Here is a 19,927-nt window from a genome sequence, read left to right as displayed (position 1 = left end):
ACCAACTTTTAGATGAGTGTTCTATATCACTTATGAAACTGTCAGATACAGGGTCACCAAAGTAAATACTTTGGAAAAAGAAATTGATACTTTGAAAAAACGGATGGATACATATAATAGAGATGACAATTTTAATAATAGAGATAAGACAATTAATGATAAGGTGGTTAAATATGAGCAAAATATGAGTACGAAACAGAAAAAAATGTAAATGAGATCTATTTGATTATGAGAATAATGCTTTTCGCACATATAGACAGAGAGATAAAAATCAGGAGATCCGCTCTAATATGAAAAAGGACAATGATAGAGCCCATCAGAGGGAAGGTTTAAAGTATAATAGAAATACACAACAGAGATCTCTCTATAGAAATTATACTCACCCAAACAGGTATGAGGTTTTGATAGACCATGAGGATAACAATACTCAGCTGTCTAACAAAAGAGATAGACATCAGTCTACTAGAGAAAAAAGATCAGATCCCTCTGATGTAGGCTATCAGCATGACATCAAAGGTGATTTTTTTAGGGGCACGCCCCAAAACCTCTCAGTGGCGACAGAACAACAGAAACATGAGAAATTCACCAAAAAGAAGAAGGGATTCCAGTGTAGAGGAACTAGAGGAGGCAGAAATAGGAAGAAAAAAACCCAAGAAGATTTTAAAGAGAAAGGGTTCTGTGAATAAGACACAGTGTTTTTAACCTTTCTAGTAAGAATGTATCTGATTCAGAAATGTCCTTGTTGGAAAAAGGTCTCAAATTTTCTCCTACCACTAACACTAACATCTTTGAGCTATATGTTGACCTCAATAGATTTGTTTGTACACTCTGTCGTAAGAGATATTTCGCAAAGAAAAAGTTAGCTATGAAAAATGATGATTCACTACCTATTCTTTTAGATAGCACAGATGACATCATGCTTTCTACATTAGAACAACTGTGGGCAGAGAACCACACAATTGATGAGATACATCTTGCGACCGAAGAAAAAAATCTTTGATGTGAACAGGGAGTCCAAACAATTTAGATGTAGATCGGAATTTTCACCCATCTCAGCTAAAAGCAGCAGTATAGACACTTTCTATAGAATAACTTTAGATGATTTTAAAGAAATGGTGGAACGCAATCAAAATACATCTAGGACAGTCTCTAACCTTACAAAACAAGAACAAAAAGCACTTAAGATACTAATGCAAGACAACTCATTTATTTTTAAAGAGGCTGACAAAGGGGGAGGTCTTGTTATTATGGATCCTACATATTACATCAAAGAGGCTCTTAATCAATTGGGAGATAATGAATTTTATTGTATACTTGATACCAATCCCACATCCACCTTTTTAGAAGAATTGGGATCCTTGCTTAATTCGGCCCTGGAGACAGGGATACTGTCTAAAGAGGAATACCGATTCCTGCTTCCCCACCATCCTGTCACTCCCACGTTTTATTTTTTACCCAAAATTCACAAATCCCTCACTTCATCTCCTGGTCGTCCTATTATTTCCAGTATTAATTCCCTCACTTCTAATTTATCCTATTATGTTGACACTTTTTTACAAACCCGGGTATCCACACTGAGATCACACATAAGAGACACAATAGATTTTCTTACAAAAATACAGTTGATACAATGGCGAGAGTCTTACGCTTTTTTAACTTTAGATGTTCTGCAGGCTGTGATGCTATTTTAAGACGTCTACATGTGGATGATGACCTCAGTGTGAATCACAGACATTTTCTACTACAATGTATTCACTTTATTCTTTCACATAACTATTTCATTTTTTTAGACCAATATTATTTACAGGTGATGGGAACAGCCATGGGGACCAGGTTCGCCCCCAGCTATGCTAATCTATACATGGGTGACTTTGAGAATCAACATGTGTGGACAGATGGCTGGGGGGTATCCCTGGTCTCCTATGACCGTTATATAGATGATCTTTTTATTATTTGGGATGGGGATTTATCATCAGCTAATTTATTTGTGCACACCCTTAACACTAACACTTATAATTTATCCTTCACTTCTACCTATAGCAGGAGTCAAGTTTATTTCCTCGATCTGACACTTGAAGTAATCAATAATCAAATTATAACATCCAATTATGTGAAGTTTATACCATAGATAGACAATTATTATTTCAGAAAAAATATAAAAGAGAGAATGATGTCAATAGGGAGTTCTCATTTATTTGCAAATATAACAAATGTGCAAAAGAAATTGAAACCATATTGAGATGAAATTATAGAATTTTAAAACAAGATAATATACTTGGAGCACTGTTACCTAGTAGCCCTCAAGTGACATATAGAAAAAATAAGTTTCTTAAAAATATTTTAGCTCCAAGCCATCTAAAGATGATACAAGAAATAATGCCTCAAACAGGTTCAGACTGGCTCAGAAAAAAAGTATTGGGCTTTCATAAATGTTGCAAAATGAGATGCACTATGTGTTCACATATGCAACAAAAAACAACAACGATTACATTACCTTTCTCTGATGAGACTTATAAGTTAAAATCATTTATGAATTGTGATTCCATTTTTGTAATCTACCTACTAACATGTAGTTGCGGACTTAATTATGTGGGCCGTACAACGAGACAGCTACGAGTCAGCTTTATGGAACATTGTAGGAATATTATAAACAAATGCCATACACATAGTGTATCAAGACATTATTCTCTTAAACATTCCCCTGATCCAAAATGCCTCTCAGTTGTGTTTTTAGAACAGATCACACTAACCCCAAGGGGGGGCGATAGGTTCAAAAAATTATGTAGTCGTGAGGTCTTCTGAATGCTAAAATGTAATTCTTTGCACCCACAAGGCCTCAATGAGACCATTGAACTGAATTCTGTTCTTTAGACCAAATAATATCCATTCCTGCCTCTTTTTGATACCTTTTTTCTCTATTGCTATAATTGAATGTGCAGCTACATAAATATTGAAAATAGTGTGTACATAACACCCCACTAATCCCTTCTTTATTTTTCTTCCGATATATTGAATATGTATATAAGATATGCATCTCTTTTCTATTTGATAACATAATTCGATTATGATTCATTTGAGCATAACATTATTATCTGGGTTCTATATATACTCTCAGTATTTTTGTATATTGATCACCTCTAATTAATATAACATTGCTGTGTATAATTATGTTGGTGTTCTTTATGTTACTAAATGTGTATAGCATCTCTCAATATAGTCAAACAAAACCATGAAATGGGATTGGTTTGCAGGTTGCTATGGTAACCGCAGTGCTATACTGCATCATGTCCCTTTGGGTTTATGAGAATTCTGGGATTGACGTTTGTGCGCCCGGTCACGTGACGTAAACCACGTGACAGGACATACAGATATGCGCCCTCCGTCACGTGACGTCTCAGATCGATGGTGGAGCGCCCAATCACGTGCTGTTAATCGCGTGACCGGATACAGTCCTGCGCTTCCCGTCACGTGATATTCGGGGTCCGGTCACATGTTGTTTATCATGTGATTATCCGGATATAATGGAATGTTATATTCTATTAAGATTAGGTGAACTCCGATCACGTGACTTTAGTAGTCACGTGACCAACGATACACAGCATAGTGAGTGCATTAAAATGCAGATAAACTTAGTCAATCATTGTATTTATTTAAATCTATATAGGCCTCTTATTATTGGGACCAGTACGGACTCTTTTCATTGTATTAATAATGTATTATACTGAACGGTTTATTTTTAAGGATATGGGTCAGGTGTAACGATTTATGCCACTCAATAGAGTATAAAAAGGCCTTTCTGATAGCCACCACATACATGCTCCTGAGGAAGCTGGATTTGAGACACCAGCGAAACGCGTTGAGCCTTTCCACACCTACCTGCTATTTGGAATTCATTGCATATGCTGGCAACATTTGGGCACTCCTGCAATATTGGGACTTTTTCACTAGGTGCCCGATCCTCCTGATGTGGTCCTAGTTGAAACCGGATGAACTCTGTGTAATACTCATGAGGTGGAAACTCTGCATAATTTGATCACTGAGAATAACCCCATGACTGCAAAGCTATCGGAATTATGCAAAAACAGCCAATTAATGAGGTATTTTCCAGTGACAACAATCCCATTTGAGTGAATCCTAGCCAGCATCTGAGGAATATTCCATCTGAAGTATAAACATCTATACAGGTCTTTAGTGTGGCTTTTTACAATTCTTATTTTAATTAATATTTGTGATTTTTTTTAATATGTGTATACAATAAGTGTGTATTTTTTTATAAACCGTTCAGACATTTAATATTCTTATGCTTCATTTACAGCAAGCGCTGGTAAAACTCCCCCTTTTTTTCCAGCATCTATGAATAACACTGTTTGTTTAAAAAATGTGATAATGCCATTATTATTTAATGTATAGATTCTTGAAAATTATATCTCACAGGCTTAGATTTCTGTCAAACCCTGGAGCACGGTTTGATGTGTCCCCACAACTTCTCATCAACTCAGAGTTACATGGTTCCCTCATCCGACACCTTGATACACAAAACATGCATTTATTCCACCAGCAATGAGAATGGCTTATTGTATGCAGACATACATTGTAAAGCAGATTAGCTACATCTAGGGCCTGATTCGGAGATGGACGCAATGCCTATCTTTGCGCAGTTTGCCACTGCTCATGTGCAAAATGTCCTGAAAACCCCTTACGGCACATGTGTTCCCCTGACGCAGACAATGCTGGTGTATATGGAATCACTGGCGTTAGAACTGGCAGTGTTAACCCATGGGTGTTACTGGGCAGTGACTGGAAGGTGGCCTGAAGTGAGCGCTGTCTCATGGGTATGCTATGGAAGTATCACCATGGGCGTGTCAGTGAACATGGCTGCGTTTCCAAACGCAGATCCCCAGCCAGAGAGGCCATGTTTAGAGGAATTTTAGAAGCAGACACTGCATCTGCCATAGGCTGGTGCAAGTGTCAATGGTGCATGCGATGGTGGAGTGTTCAGAACCATCAGGGTTTTGTTTTTTTTACATGGAAAACTGAATACAAAATATATATTTTAATATTAAACAGTTGTCTTTCTCTTGCCCACAGTTACTCTCTCTTGATGGCATTCAGAATCTTCCCAAGCTGTATGAACTATATGTTCATAATAATGAGATCTCCAGCCTGCTCCCTCTCTCCGCCTCACTGTCACTCAATGTGCTTGATGCCTCCAATAACCAAATCAGCTCCTTGTCAGACACACTGCAAGTCCTGCGTGGGCTTCGTCGCCTCACACAACTCAAATTAAAAGTAAGTGGTCTTACAATTGTAGAGCTGATGCGTGGATAGCTAATAAACACATTTATTGAGCATAAACACCACAATGCAATTACCGTAATTTATTGGGTAAAAACAGAACTACGTTATTCTTCTTCATGTGATTATTCTGTCATTTTCTACTCCTAGGTTCAAAAAGTCTGATTGCATGCAGTCAACTATGAGTAACACATAAATATGTCTATCAGTGGTGAATTAAAGTTACAAATGGTGAAGGGATGAGCAGCCATGGGTCTACACACCTCATTCTATAATAAACACCCTGATTACTTTTGAGCTGAAATTGTTATAAGGACATACAGTATGCTCCTCACTCCAGCTGTCCCCAAAATCAGTATGTGTTGACACAACCTTGAGAAAGGGACAAGCATGTCCCGAAACACGTCGGCGCTACCCTCCTGTGCCTTTTTTAAATGACTGACGCTTGGACACTGGCAGTCTGATTCTGGGGATACAAGCATTGGAGCCATAAGCAGGGTATTTTACCAGGGATACTCTGCTCTTAAACCTGCGGCTCCACTTACCTGTTTCGGTAGGAACATTTCCTCTTCTGGGTTATTCAGCCTCATTTGTAATCTTCATATTGCATTTTATGTTTTTTAGTGTATGTATTACACTTTGCGCATTTTATTCACTTCAGGTGTATTATCTAGCACTACACCAAGCATTTAGGTGTTAAGGATTAGCGCCAGCAGGGAAGATTCACACTCCCACTAATCCCCTATTAGCATAAAGTAGTAAATCTGGCTTCTGCAGTCAGGGGACGGACTTCATTGTGTGGAAGGATCCCTCAAGCCCCACACAGAATCCATGCTCATTATCGCCATCTTCATACTACCACACAGTGTTTGAGACAGAAAAGTTCCAGAGCCAAGAGTGTTGGTAATGGAAATGATAAAGTGTACCTTGTGTCATCACAATATCTAGGGCAGAGGTTCTCAAACTCGGTCCTCGGGAGCCCACACAGTGCATGTTTTGCAGGTAACCCAGCAGGTGCACAGGTGTATTAATTACTCACTGACACATTTTAAAAGGTCCACAGGTGGAGCTAATTATTTCACTTGTGATTCTGTAAGGAGACCTGCAAAACATGCACTGTGTGGGCCCCCGAGGGCCGAGTTTGAGAACCTCTGATATAGGGTATTCAATTATCCGCAAATTTGCGGCAATTTTTCACCCGAAAATCAATCGGGCGAAGTCAATCGGGCGAAAATTGCCGCGAAAACGCTCCGTTTTTCGACCTATTTAATTCCAAATGGGTTTCACCTGAAAATTCTTGCAGTGAAAAGTGCAGGTGAAAATGGGGAAATCAGCCTGTACCTCAAAAAATGCTAAACTAACATAGGAAAACAGAAGAGAAGTGTATTAGAGATCACATTAGAGAGTTTTCTCTAATGTCCTTGAGGATGCTGGGACTCCGTAAGGACCATGGGGAATAGACGGGCTCCGCAGGAGATAGGGCACTTTAAGAAAGCTTTGGATTCTGGGTGTGCACTGGCTCCTCCCTCTATGCCCCTCCTCTAGACCTCAGTTTTACACTGTCCTCAGAGCAAGATGGGTGCACTGCAGAGAGCTCTCCAGAGTTCTCTGCCTGAAAGCATTTTTGTTTGGATTTTTCTTTCTACTTTTTACTACTTTTTCACAGGGAGCACTGCTGGCAACAGGCTCCCTGCATCAAGGCACTGAGGAGAGAGGAGCAGACCTTCTTGTCAAAGATAGGCTCTGCTTCCTCGGCTACTGGACACCATTAGCTCCAGAGGGGGTGAACGCAGGTTCTTACTGGGCGTCCACCCCCGGAGCCTCGCCGCCGTTCTCCTCACAGAGCCAGAAGTACAGAAGTCAGAAGACGTCTCAGGCGGCAGAAGCCTTCAGCTTCACTGAGGTAACGCACAGCACTGCAGCTGTGCGTCATTGCTCCCATACACCTCACACACTCCGGTCACTGTAAGGGTGCAGGGCGCAGGGGGGGGCGCCCTGGGCAGCAATATAAACCTCTGCATGGCAAAAAGACTATATACATGTACAGGTGGGCTCTGTACATGTATATAAAAGAGCCCCCGCTATATTTTACTAAGTTTGAGCGGGACAGAAGCCCGCCGCCAAGGGGGCGGGGCATCTCCCTCAGCACTCACCAGCGCCATTTTCTCTCCACAGCAGCGCTGAGAGGAAGCTCCCCGGACTCTCCCCTGCTTACACACGGTGAAAGGGTGCTTAAAAGAGAGGGGGGGGGGGGGGCACATAATTGGCGGTTTACATATTACACAGAGCTGCTGGGGAAAAACATTTTGTGTTGGTCTCCAGGGTTATTGCGCTGGGGTGTGTGCTGGCATACTCTCTCTCTGTCTCTCCAAAGGGCCTTGACAGGGATACTGTCTTCAGAAAAGGGGTTCCCTGTGTGTGTGAAGTGTGTCGGTACGCGTGTGTCGACATGTTTTACGAGGAAGGCTCGCTTAATGTGGAGGGGGAGTGTTTGAATGTCAGGTCGCCGTCGGCAACGCCGACACCGGAATGGGTGGATATGCTGAATGTCTTGAATGCAAATGTCAATCTATTGCATAAAAGGTTAGACAAGGCAGAAGCTAGGGATCAGTCAGGTACCCAGTCCATGCCTGTCCCTGTGGCGCCAGGACCGTCTGGGTCTCAGAAGCGCACCATATCCCAGATCGATGACACAGATACCGTCACAGATTCTGACTCTAGTGTCGACTTTGAAGATGCAAAATTACAGCCGAAGGTGGCAAAAGGTATTAGGTACATGATTATGGCCATTAAAGAGGTTTTGCATATTACCGAGGAACCCCCTGTCCCTGACACGGGGGAACACATGTATAAAGAGAAAAAGCCTGAAGTCACTTTTCCATCATCATTTGAATTAAGTGAATTGTGCGAAAAGTCTTGGGACTCTTCAGATAGGAGACCACAAGTTCCCAAAAGGATTCTTATGGCGTATCTTTTTCCACAAACTGATAGGATACGCTGGGAATCTTCACCAAAAGTGGACAAGGCGCTGACACGCTTGTCCAAAAAGGTGGCACTGCCTTCTCAGGATTCGGCTTCCCTCAAGGAACCGGCTGATCGCAGGCAGGAAATTACCTTGAAGCACATTTACACTCACTCCGATACTATTGCTAGACCGGCTATGGCGTCGGCCTGGGTTTGTAGTGCGGTTGTGGCATGGGCAGATTCCTTATCTGCGGAGATTGACACCTTAGATAGGGATGCCATTCAAATGACCATAGAGCATATCAGAGATGCTGCCTTGTATATGAGAGATGCTCAGAGAGACATTTGTTTATTAAGCTCCAGAATAAATGCTATGTCTATTTCTGCTAGGCGACTCCTGTGGACCCGGCAGTGGACGGGAGATGCCGATTCTAAGCGGCACATGGAGTCCTTGCCGTACAAGGGGGAGGAGTTGTTTGGAGACGGCCTCTCGGACCTTGTCTCTACGGCTACGGCTGGTAAGTCGAATTTCTTACCTTATGTCCCCCCGCAGCATACTAAGAAGGCACCTCATTATCAAATGCAGTCCTTTCGTTCCAATAAAAACAAGAAGGTGCGGGGATCGTCCTTTGTTACCAGAGGAAAAGGCAGGGGAAAGAAGCTGCACACAGCTAGTTCCCAAGAGCAGAAGCCCTCCCCTGCGTCTGCAAAGTCTACCGCATGACGCTGGGGCTTCCCGGGGGGAGGCAGATCTGGTGGGGGCTCGTCTTCGGTTTTTCAGCCACGTCTGGGTTCAATCGCAGGTGGATCCCTGGGCAGTAGAGATTGTTGCTCAGGGATACAGGCTAGAATTCGAAGACATGCCTCCTCGCCGGTTTTTCAAATCGGCTCTGCCGACTTCCCCATCAGAGAGGGAGTCAGTGTTGACAGCAATCCAAAAATTGTGTGTTCAACAGGTGATTGTCACAGTTCCTCATCTCCAGCAGGGAGAGGGATTTTATTCAACCCTGTTTGTGGTCCCGAAACCGGACGGTTCGGTCATGCCCATTTTAAACCTGAAATCTCTGAACTTGTACTTGAAAAGGTTCCAGTTCAAAATGGAATCACTCCGGGCGGTCATCGCCAGCGTGGAGGGGGGGGGGGGATTGGATGGTGTCCCTGGACATAAAGGATGCATACCTTCATGTTCCAATATTCCCCCCCATCAGGCGTTCCTGAGATTTGCAGTGCAGGACTGTCACTACCAATTTTAGACGTTGCCGTTTGGGCTTTCCACGGCCCCGAGAGTTTTTACCAAGGTAATGGCGGAAATGATGGTGCTCCTGCGCAGGCAGGGGGTCACAATTATCCCATACTTGGACGATCTCCTAATAAAGGCGAGATCTCGGGAGAAGTTGCTGGACAGCGTGTCCCTGTCCATGAAGACGTTGTAGCTACACGGCTGGATTCTCAATATACCGAAGTCCCAGCTAGTTCCTACAACGCGTCTGACCTTTCTGGGCCTGATCCTAGACACAGACCAGAAAAAGGTTTTTCTTCCAATCGAAACGGTTCAGGAACTCATGACCATGGTCAGGAACCTATTGAAACCAAAGAAGGTTTCAGTGCATCAGTGCACGCGGGTCCTGGGGAAGATGGTGGCTTCATACGAGGCCATTCCTTTTCCATGCAAGGACTTTTCAATGGGACATCTTGGACAAGTGGTCCGGGTCCCATTTACAAATGCATCAAAGGATCACCCTGTCTCCCAGGACCAGGGTATCTCTCCTGTGGTGGCTGAACAGTGCTCACCTTCTAGAGGGTCGCAGGTTCGGCATTCAGGACTGGGTCCTGGTGACCACGGACGCAAGCCTCCGAGGCTGGGGAGCAGTGGCACTGGGAAGAAATTTCCAAGGTCTCTGGTCAAGCCTGGAGACTTGTCTCCACATCAACGTCCTGGAGTTGAGGGCCATATACAACGCCCTGCGTCAAGCGGAGAACTTACTTCGGAGAAGACCGGTTCTGATTCAGTCAGACAATGTCACTGCAGTGGCTCATATAAACCGCCAAGGCGGAACAAGGAGCAGAGTGGCCATGGCAGAAGCGACCAGGATTCTACGCTGGGCGGAAGGCCATGTAAGCGCGCTGTCAGCGGTGTTCATCCCGGGGATGGACAACTGGGAGGCGGACTTCCTCAGCAGGCACGACCTGCATCCGGGGGAGTGGAGACTTCATCAAGAAGTCTTTGCACAGATCGCGGATCGGTGGGGCCTGCCTCAAATAGACATGATGGCTTCCCGTCTCAACAAAAAGCTAAAGCGGTATTGCGCCAGGTCAAGGGACCCTCAGGCGGTAGCGGTAGACGCTCTGGTGACACCTTGGGTGTTCAGATCGGTCTATGTGTTTCCTCCTCTTCCTTTCATACCCAAGGTGTTGAGAATTGTAAGAATAAGCAGGGTCAGAACAATCCTCTTTGTTCCAGATTGGCCACGGAGGACTTGGTATCTGGAACTGCAAGAGTTGCTCACAGAAGATCCGTGGCCTCTTCCTCTAAGGCAGGACCTGCTGCAGCAGGGGCCCTGTCTGTTCCAAGACTTACCGCGGCTGCGTTTGATGGCATGGCGGTTGAACGCCGGATCCTAGCGGAAAAAGGAATTCCTGAGGAAGTCATTCCTACCCTGATCAAGGCTCGGAAAGACGTGACGTTAAAACATTATCACCGTATATGGCGGAAATATGTTTCTTGGTGTGAGGCCAGAGCTGCTCCTACGGAGGAGTTCCATTTGGGCCGTCTACTTCACTTCCTTCAAACAGGAGTGACCTTGGGCCTAAAATTAGGGTCCATAAAGGTCCATAAAGGCCTTATCCATTTTCTTTCAAAGAGAATTAGCCTCTCTTCCTGAGGTACAGACTTTTGTGAAGGGGGTGCTGCATATTCAGCCTCCCTTCGTGCCTCCGGTGGCGCCTTGGGATCTTAACGTGGTGTTACGTTTCCTCAAGTCACCTTGGTTTGAACCACTTAAAACTGTGGAGTTGAAATACCTCACGTGGAAAGTGGTCATGTTGTTGGTGTTAGCTTCGGCGAGACGTGTTTCAGAATTGGCGGCTTTATCGCATAAAAGCCCATACTTGGTTTTTCACGTGGATAGGGCAGAGTTGAGGACTCGTCCTCACTTTCTGCCAAAAGTGGTCTCATCTTTTCATGTGAACCAACCTATTGTCGTGCCTGTGGCTACAAGGGACTTGGAGGATTCCGAGTCCCTGGATGTAGTCAGGGCTTTGAAGATTTATGTGACCAGAACGGCTCGGATCAGGAAGACTGAAGCTTTGTTTGTTCTGTATGCGGCCAACAAGGTTGGCGCCCCTGCTTCAAAGCAGACTATTGCTCGCTGGATCTGTAACACGATTCAGCAGGCGCATTCTACGGCAGGATTGCCGTTACCGAAATCGGTTAAGGCCCACTCCACTAGGAAAGTGGGCTCTTCTTGGGCGGCTGCCCGAGGGGTCTCGGCATTACAGTTGTGCCGAGCAGCTACTTGGTCGGGGACAAACACCTTTGCAAAGTTCTATAAGTTTGATACCCTGGCTGAGGAGGACCTCCTGTTTGCTCAATCGGTGCTGCAGAGTCATCCGCACTCTCCCGCCCGTTTGGGAGCTTTGGTATAATCCCCATGGTCCTTACGGAGTCCCAGCATCCTCAAGGACGTTAGAGAAAATAAGATTTTACTTACCGGTAAATCTATTTCTCGTAGTCCGTAGAGGATGCTGGGCGCCCGTCCCATGTGCGGACTACTTCTGCATGACTTGTATATAGTTATTGCTTACATAAGGGTTATGTTATAGTTTTCGGTGATACCGTGGCTATGTTGTTGTTCATACTGTTAACTGGGTAAGTTTATCTTAAGTTATACGGTGTGATTGGTGTGGCTGGTATGAATCTCGCCCTTAGATTTACAAAAATCCTTCCTCGTACTGTCCATCTCCTCTGGGCACAGTTTCCCTAACTGAGGTCTGGAGGAGGGGCATAGAGGGAGGAGCCAGTGCACACACAGAATCCAAAGCTTTCTTAAAGTGCCCTATCTCCTGCCTAGCCCGTCTATTCCCCATGGTCCTTACTGAGTCCCAGCATCCTCTACGGACTACGAGAAATAGATTTACCGGTAAGTAAAATCTTATTTTTGGGGACTTAAATTGTGTGAAATGGCTGTTATATGCATTTTTTTTAAAAATGCAAAAAAATGATAGAAAGCAAGTTTTTTTGAGCAAAATAAATGCTCATTAAATTTGGGGTACATGAAAATGGGTATAAGTATATATTTGGGTCATTTTAGGGTACTTTAAAAAAAAGTGGAAACAGACTGATTACTCCCATCTGCAAGCCTAAAAACACCTGTCCCACTCATAAAGCACCCCAATATACCTGTCCCATACCTTGAACCCCAATTTCCATCACTTTTTACTTTTTCACCCCAAAAATGACATGTCATTATTGGCCAATTAAAAATAATTAAAAACTTCAACGTGCCTAATTAGTCATTAAGGGGGGTGTCCCAGGAGTTCTGTACCATATCCAAACATTTTACCTTAAAACAGTGACTTTTCCCAACTTTTCACCTGCTTCAGAGTAGGTGAAGTGAAATTAGTGAAAAAATGATAACCGATAAATTTTCCAGGAAAATTGAATAGGCTGTAATTGCGTTTCGCGGGAAAAGTCCGTTATCGCTGCTAATTGAATATACCACTATGTATCAGTAAGGAAATATATTGGCTTCATTCTTAAAGTGAGTGGTATGTAGGGATGTCTGTGTCACCTGTGAGGATGTCTGTGTCACTTGTGAGGATGTCTGTATGGCATGTAGGGATGTCTATGGAGCCCAGGATCAATATTCAGAGAGACCATAATTCTCATAGGTGGCCCTCCCCCAGCTAATGGCCATGAAAAGGTCCGCCATATTTACCTGCTAAAAGTTATCTTTAAATTGTTCTTTTTTTTTTATCAGGGAAACCCTCTGGCTATCAGTATTAACTACACTACTACACTAAGACATCAGACATCTGTGCGTATCCTGGATAACTGTGTGTTGAGAGACCCTTCTGAAATTGAGAGTTCACTAGTGTATTATTCACTACTTAGACAATCACTGGACAGTCTACATGAAGGAGAATACACTTGTGAAGGACTGAAGGATGTAGTCAAGAAAAATCTAATCAAGAAACTAAAGAGTAAACAGGATGCAGTAGAGAATACAATCCATCATTTCCACAGCAGTATAATGTGAGTGTGGTTATCAGACACATGTCCTGACCCTCTATTTATAGTCCTCAGTTAAGGTGCGATTTGAGCTATACTATTTGTGCTATGCGATTTGTACTTTAGTGATATGCTATTTGAACTACATCCGGTTTTGGCTACACTACAATATGTAATGTGTGCGATGTAGTTCAGAAATACCTGCCTGCACATACTGTTTTGCCTTGCGATACTGACTACACGGGAGCGCGCATCGCATTGCAAGGGAAACTAAACATAATGCGATTTGAACTAGACGCGATGCTATTTGAACTAAAAAGATCAAATAGCATGCGATAATCGCACCATGTGTGGGCACCATAACCATACCTCCCAACATGACCCTCTCCAGGAGGGACAGAATGCTCTGCTCCTGGACTTCCCTCTTAATGTATGATTGCCATCACCTGTAGTGAAACAACTTTCTTATCCATTAACCTGTTCAACACAGGTGCCAGCAATCATACATTAAGAGGAAAGTCCAGAAGCATAGCATTGTGTCCCTCCTGGAGACGGTTATGTTGGGAGGTATGTACTCATATTAAATAAGTGACAATGACATCTAATTTGGAAGTGTTAAATGTGATAATTTCTCCAAGTAATGCATTCATATGCATTTTAAATTGTGTAGCCACTTAAGTGCATGTTTAGAGAGAGAAGTTTAAATATACATTATTATCATCCAAACATCTATCTTTAATGTGAAGTCATATTTGTAGATAACATTAGGACATGAGCTTTATGTTCTGAAAAAAAGAAAAAAAATGTATTGGGACATTTGATAAGTAAGAATTTAATGGCAGCCATTAAAACTTTCTGTTCAGCACTGTGATAGTTCTCTTCCTGCTAACATGGACAGCAGAAGCCCCTTTTTATCTTAAATAGTGGAGGTGGGATGGAATCTTCTGCAGCTATTAGACTAATTCTGGCCATACGCTAGGTCAATATCGTGTACGAATACACAATACCGACCCATCATTCGACCCATTGCATGCACATCCTGCATATTTTGGGTGCGAATGCGATATGATGCGTGGCCCCGCGGGTTGTACTTTGCATCAACTGATCATATGTGCTACACATATGATCAGCTGATCCCGGCTCCCGACAATTGCGGAGGTACGGTAGATCATACAGGACTAAAGCACCGTACAATCTATCACAGGCAGCTGGCAAGGAAATCGTAGTACGACTCACACCTAGTACGGGTCGTAATAATGTATGACCAGCATTACACTGCACTCTGCCAGCATGTTATATCAAAGACCAGCAACTTCACATGTAAGAAAGCTGCTGGATGCTGTCCCTCCATGTCAGGACCCAGCGCCACTGTGGGTGGATTGGCTATAGAGCTCACTGGGAATTTTCACAGTAGCCAATCGCATGACAGGACCACCTGTTGACTGGGTGTTGTCTTTTATTTTTATTCGTATTATTATTATTTTTAAATGGGCTGCTCATAAATGATGGGGAGGGGAGAGTTTTGATGGTGCAGCAGGGGGATTGGTGAAGTGGATGTAGTGCAAGCTTGAAGCCATATGGACGTAACGAGGACCAGCTCGTCCTAAATTAAGCAGCCCTGACTGTTATACATCTGTGGGTTCCAGATGATCATCTTCCTTAGATCTTCCTCTGGGATGAATATAGGACATATAGAGAAAAGAGGGAAAGTTGCATAGGGTAATATTGCATGGATTTCTTTATGTCACCACGTTATCACTCCTTCACACAAGTGGTATAGGAAGTGTCTCACTAGAATTTGGCAGCCCAATTCAAAAGATCATGCAGATATATGCAATGATAATAAATACCTTTCAATTGAAACGGAGATATAACCCTCTTGGTATTGCTGTTACAGTATGATAACTTGTTCAGGTTTATCATTATGCTTGAAAATGACACTCAGTCCCATAGATCACAGACATCTATAAAGAAAAATACTAACAGCATCTAGCATATTATCATTTTAGAAAATATTTCTTATTTTAATACAGGTTGAGTATCCCATATCCAAATATTCCGAAATACGGAATATTCCGAAATACGGAATTTTTTGAGTGAGAGTAAAATAGAGAAACCTTTGTTTTCTGATGGCTCAATGTACACAGGCTTTGCTTAATACACAAAGTTATTACAAATATTGTATTAAATGACCTTCAGACTGTGTGTATAAGGTGTATATGAAACATAAATGAATTGTGTAAATGTACACATACTTTGTTTAATGCACAAAGTTATTAAAAATATTGGCTAAAATGACCTTCAGACTGTGTGTATAAGGTGTATATGAAACATAAATGCATTCTGTGCTTAGATTTAGGTCCCATTGTCATGATATCTCCTTATGGTATGCAATTATTCCAAAATACGGAAAAATCCGATATCCAAAATACCTCTGGTCCCAAGCATTTTGGATAAGGGATACTCAACCTGTATACCACACTCACAATTAACAAGATACAATGATAGAATTTAGATATAAAACTCCCACAAACTTGTTCCATGAAACCTTATGCATCCTCCTACCAGATAGGAACAAAAAAATGCACCTCTAGTCTCAGGTATGCCTACTTCACAGAAAAAAAGAAGCATGATTCGGGCTGGTGGACATTCCAGTAGTGTAGACAAGTATGTATAAATGTGATGTTTTTTTTTCTGTTTTTCATATTCATTCTTTATAATACAGGGATCTACAGGAAGAGTTAATAGACTTTGAAGATAACCTGAGAAGAGAGACGGAAAACTTTAACAGGTAAGTGCCATGTTTTAAAAATTTCAAAGGATATTACATTTATGTTTTATTGTACTTAACCACTTGTATGGCGCAGGGAATTCCTTCAAGGGACTCTGGTGGTCATTCCGAGTTGATCGCTAGCTGCATTCGGTCGCTGTGCAACGATGAGGCAAAAAAAGGCACTTCTGTGCATGCGTATGCGGCGCAACGCGGAAGCGCGATGTACTATTACAACGAACGATGTAATTTCACACAAGGTCTAGCGATCCTTTGCAGTCGCACTGCTGGACGCAGAGTGATTGACATGAAGTGGGCGTTTCTGGGTGTTAACTGACCGTTTTCAGGGAGTGTTCAAAAAAACGCAGGCGTGCCAGGAAAAACACAGGCGTGGCTGGGCGAACGCAGGGCGTTTGTGACATCAAAACAGGAACTGAACACTCTGAAGTGATCGCAAGCGCTGAGTAGGTATTGAGCTACTCTAAAACTGCACAAAGAAACTTTGTCGCCGCTCTGCTATCCTTTCGTTTGCACTTCTGCTAAGCTAAAATACACTCCCAGTGGGAGGCGGCATAGCGTTTGCACGGCTGCTAAAAACAGCTAGCGAGCGAACAACTCGGAATGACCACCTTTGCCTCCAGCGGTGCTTTTGCGGTAATGTTAACATTGGACTGTGCTATCAGCCCATACTACAGATTCCTACACCTGTCTGCAGTCCACTAACTTTATAAAGGAACGGACACTTAAAATTAAGCAGCTTATGATGGTGGTAATACTGATTTTTTTAACCATTGCTAAATGAATTGTTTTTATTAAATTTTATACTCTTCATCCCATCCATCTGTTTTTAGATCTTTTCAATCATTAGCGCTGCTTTTTGTAGTATATGTAATTTATGGTTTACAGGACTGACCCAGACTGGGCTTTCCCTGACATGGGTGTATATGATGCGACCAGTCAGAAAGCCCACTGAGCGACTGCTGGAAGAGAATTCTACCAGCAGCTGCTGCTCTCAGAGGCGGCCCCTCCAAACCAGGTTGGTTTTGCTTTGTAAACAATTGCCGCTTTAAAAAACGATATACATGTTTGTCCGGAATATCTGAGCTCCGGCCGCCTCGCACTGCATTACATCCGGCCCCATAACTGAGTATACACAATATTGGACAACTACAGGCAAGTCAGAGTTGTACACAACTCAGTCATATGTCCACTTGCACCTCCCTCCCTGCAAATGAGGCGACATTCACATTTATTGAATACACCTATACAGCCAATGACATGACATCAAATAATTACTATACAGTACATATACAGTACATGTCTAATAAATAGACGGGTGTAGTATGGTATGCCGGCGGTCGGGCTCCCGGCGACCAGCATACCGGCGCGGGAGCCCGACCGCCAGCATACCGACAGTGTGGCCAGCGCAAAGGAGCCCCTTGCGGGCTCTCTGCACTCGCCACGCTGCGGGCACGGTGGCGCACTACGCGCGCCACGCTCTTTTATTCTCCCTCCAGGGGGGTCGTGGACCCCCACGAGGGAGAATAGCTGTCGGTATGCCGGGTGTCGGGATCCCGGCGCCGGTATACTGTATGCCGGGATCCCGACATTCGGCATACTGAAGACCACCCAAATAGACCTATCTCCCTCAAACAGCCTGACATTAAATTAATGGCATTCACTCTTAAAAAGCCTATTTGCCACCCAAATGTCCCTGAAATTATTAATATTCACATCCTATACAAAAGCCTAACACTGGTCCTCACCTCAATGGGAAGACTTCAAGTGTTTTGAGTGCCGGCGGCCACTAGATGGCGCCCGATGAAGCAATTCATGCTTTGCTCCATTCAGGTGCATAATTGCCACCGTCACTGACATTACTGTTATGTTGTTTTGTAATTCTGATGAGCTAATAACTAGTTTAATAAAAAAAAAAATGCCCTTATTTTAACATGTTTTCAATTTAATAATCTGCAGTTCTTCTCTTCAAACTCATCTCGCATTAAATAATCTCAAACCATCCCAACATTAAAAAATAGTCCCAAAGAACCTTCTCTACCCCTTACACTTACATTTCAGAGGCAGTCTCCTCTGCCTCTCTATCTTGCTTCCTGCACAAGTTGGGGTGGCATGTATGTTAGGTGGATTACAGAGGACCATGGAGTGACCATTCCTTTAACTATTCCCGGGCTGCTGGGGGGTTGCCATGCAAATGAAAACTCCCCTAAGTGCGTATACTCACATAGTTAAGAAGAACCCTATTATGTATCATGGTTACAGCTTGAAACAGTGGCATAAGTTCGTCCCAGTTGCCTGGAGGCAAGATAAATGATGGTACCCCCCCTCCCCCCCATATATAGATAAATATATGTATGTGTGTATGTATACATAGTGTTCTGAAAAAATATGTGTGTGTATATATACACACATTTCATTGTCTTTTATTTTAAATCACACATTTCTTAGCAGTCATACCCAGGATTAGAACCCATGACCTGTTGCACTGAAGGCAGACACCTTACTGATAGAGCCATTTGCTCCTGTATAGGAAGCCTGAGAATTCTAACTATATGAATTCTCATGTTTCCTATACAGGGGTAAATAGCTTCATCAGTAAGGTGTCTGCTTCCTGTGTAATAGGTTATGGGTTCTAATCCTGTATATGACACTTGTTAAATGTGTATCTATAATAAAGAGGGTGTGAATTGTAAGGTGCAGGGAGGAAGACATAGTGGCGGCTATCAATTGATTGGTGTCACGGAACTCATGGAACGGGAGGAGAGGTGCCCCCCTACAGAGCAGGAGCCCAGCGGCAGCTGACTCTGTTGCCTCCCAGAGTTACGCCTCTGGTTTGAACAAAAAGTTAAACGTACCAATTTTTCACTGCTGCAGCTTTTTATTAATTTTTTTCTCCTTCAGTTGCAATAGTTTGTTACTTTTTGCTACACTGAAATCAAAATCAGTACATGGGGCTCTAAAATGTAAATCAAAATCATTTAGTAATGACTGTTTCGCATGATTACGTTTTTGGTATCAGTGTTATTTAAATGTTATTTTGCTTTACTGTTGCTGAGATGTTTTGCACCTAAATATAAGTCACTCATCAAATGTCTACTACTGTTCAGACGCGATCAGTACGTATTACCGCTGGACGGAATCCCAGCGATCGGAATACCGACACCTGGATCCCGACCGGCACAATCCTGAGAGGGGGGCGAGCCACGCTGCGGGCGCGGTGCCTCGTTACGCTCGGCACACTAATTTATTCTCCCTCTATGGGTGTCATGGACACCCACAGAGGGAGAATATGTTGGAATTGTGCCGGTCGGGATCCCGGTGTCGGTATTCCGACCGCCGAGATTTCGTCCGGCGGGATCTTGACCGCATACCGTTCAGACTAATCCCATCAACCAGGGACTTACATAGTGGTTGCCCAGCAAACCTATACAATCTACTGTATAAAGGAAGTGCAAGCTCGGTTTTACAGAGATTGGTCATTATTGATATCATAATCTCTATAGACAGAGTTTCAGATATCATTCCTCTGCTTAAAGGGGGTATGCATTGCCGGCATGACTTCTGTTTTGACAAGGGGGATATAGAACTCCAGGAGATCTCTGGAGGGGAGTTCACAGTGGGTTATATAGGGGACATGGTGAGTTGTGTCA

General features: G+C 43.3%; 1 protein-coding gene across 1 annotated transcript in view; it reads left to right on the top strand.

Annotated features, from left to right (window-relative positions):
- The window catches only part of LOC134935301 (uncharacterized), a 285,852-nt gene that overhangs the window by 179,857 nt on the left and 86,068 nt on the right, over nucleotides 1–19,927 (top strand). Inside the window, exons 6-8 of the mRNA XM_063930456.1 lie at nucleotides 5,089–5,289; nucleotides 13,239–13,513; nucleotides 16,215–16,280. Of these exons, the coding sequence (XP_063786526.1) occupies nucleotides 5,089–5,289; nucleotides 13,239–13,513; nucleotides 16,215–16,280 (542 nt within the window). The remainder of the gene's footprint in view (nucleotides 1–5,088; nucleotides 5,290–13,238; nucleotides 13,514–16,214; nucleotides 16,281–19,927) is intronic.

This window comes from Pseudophryne corroboree, chromosome 6 (assembly GCF_028390025.1).
Source record: "Pseudophryne corroboree isolate aPseCor3 chromosome 6, aPseCor3.hap2, whole genome shotgun sequence".
In the NCBI taxonomy this organism is placed as follows: domain Eukaryota; kingdom Metazoa; phylum Chordata; class Amphibia; order Anura; family Myobatrachidae; genus Pseudophryne; species Pseudophryne corroboree.
The sequence above is the reverse complement of the archived record's forward strand: the minus strand, read 5'-3'. Positions and strand labels throughout refer to the sequence as shown.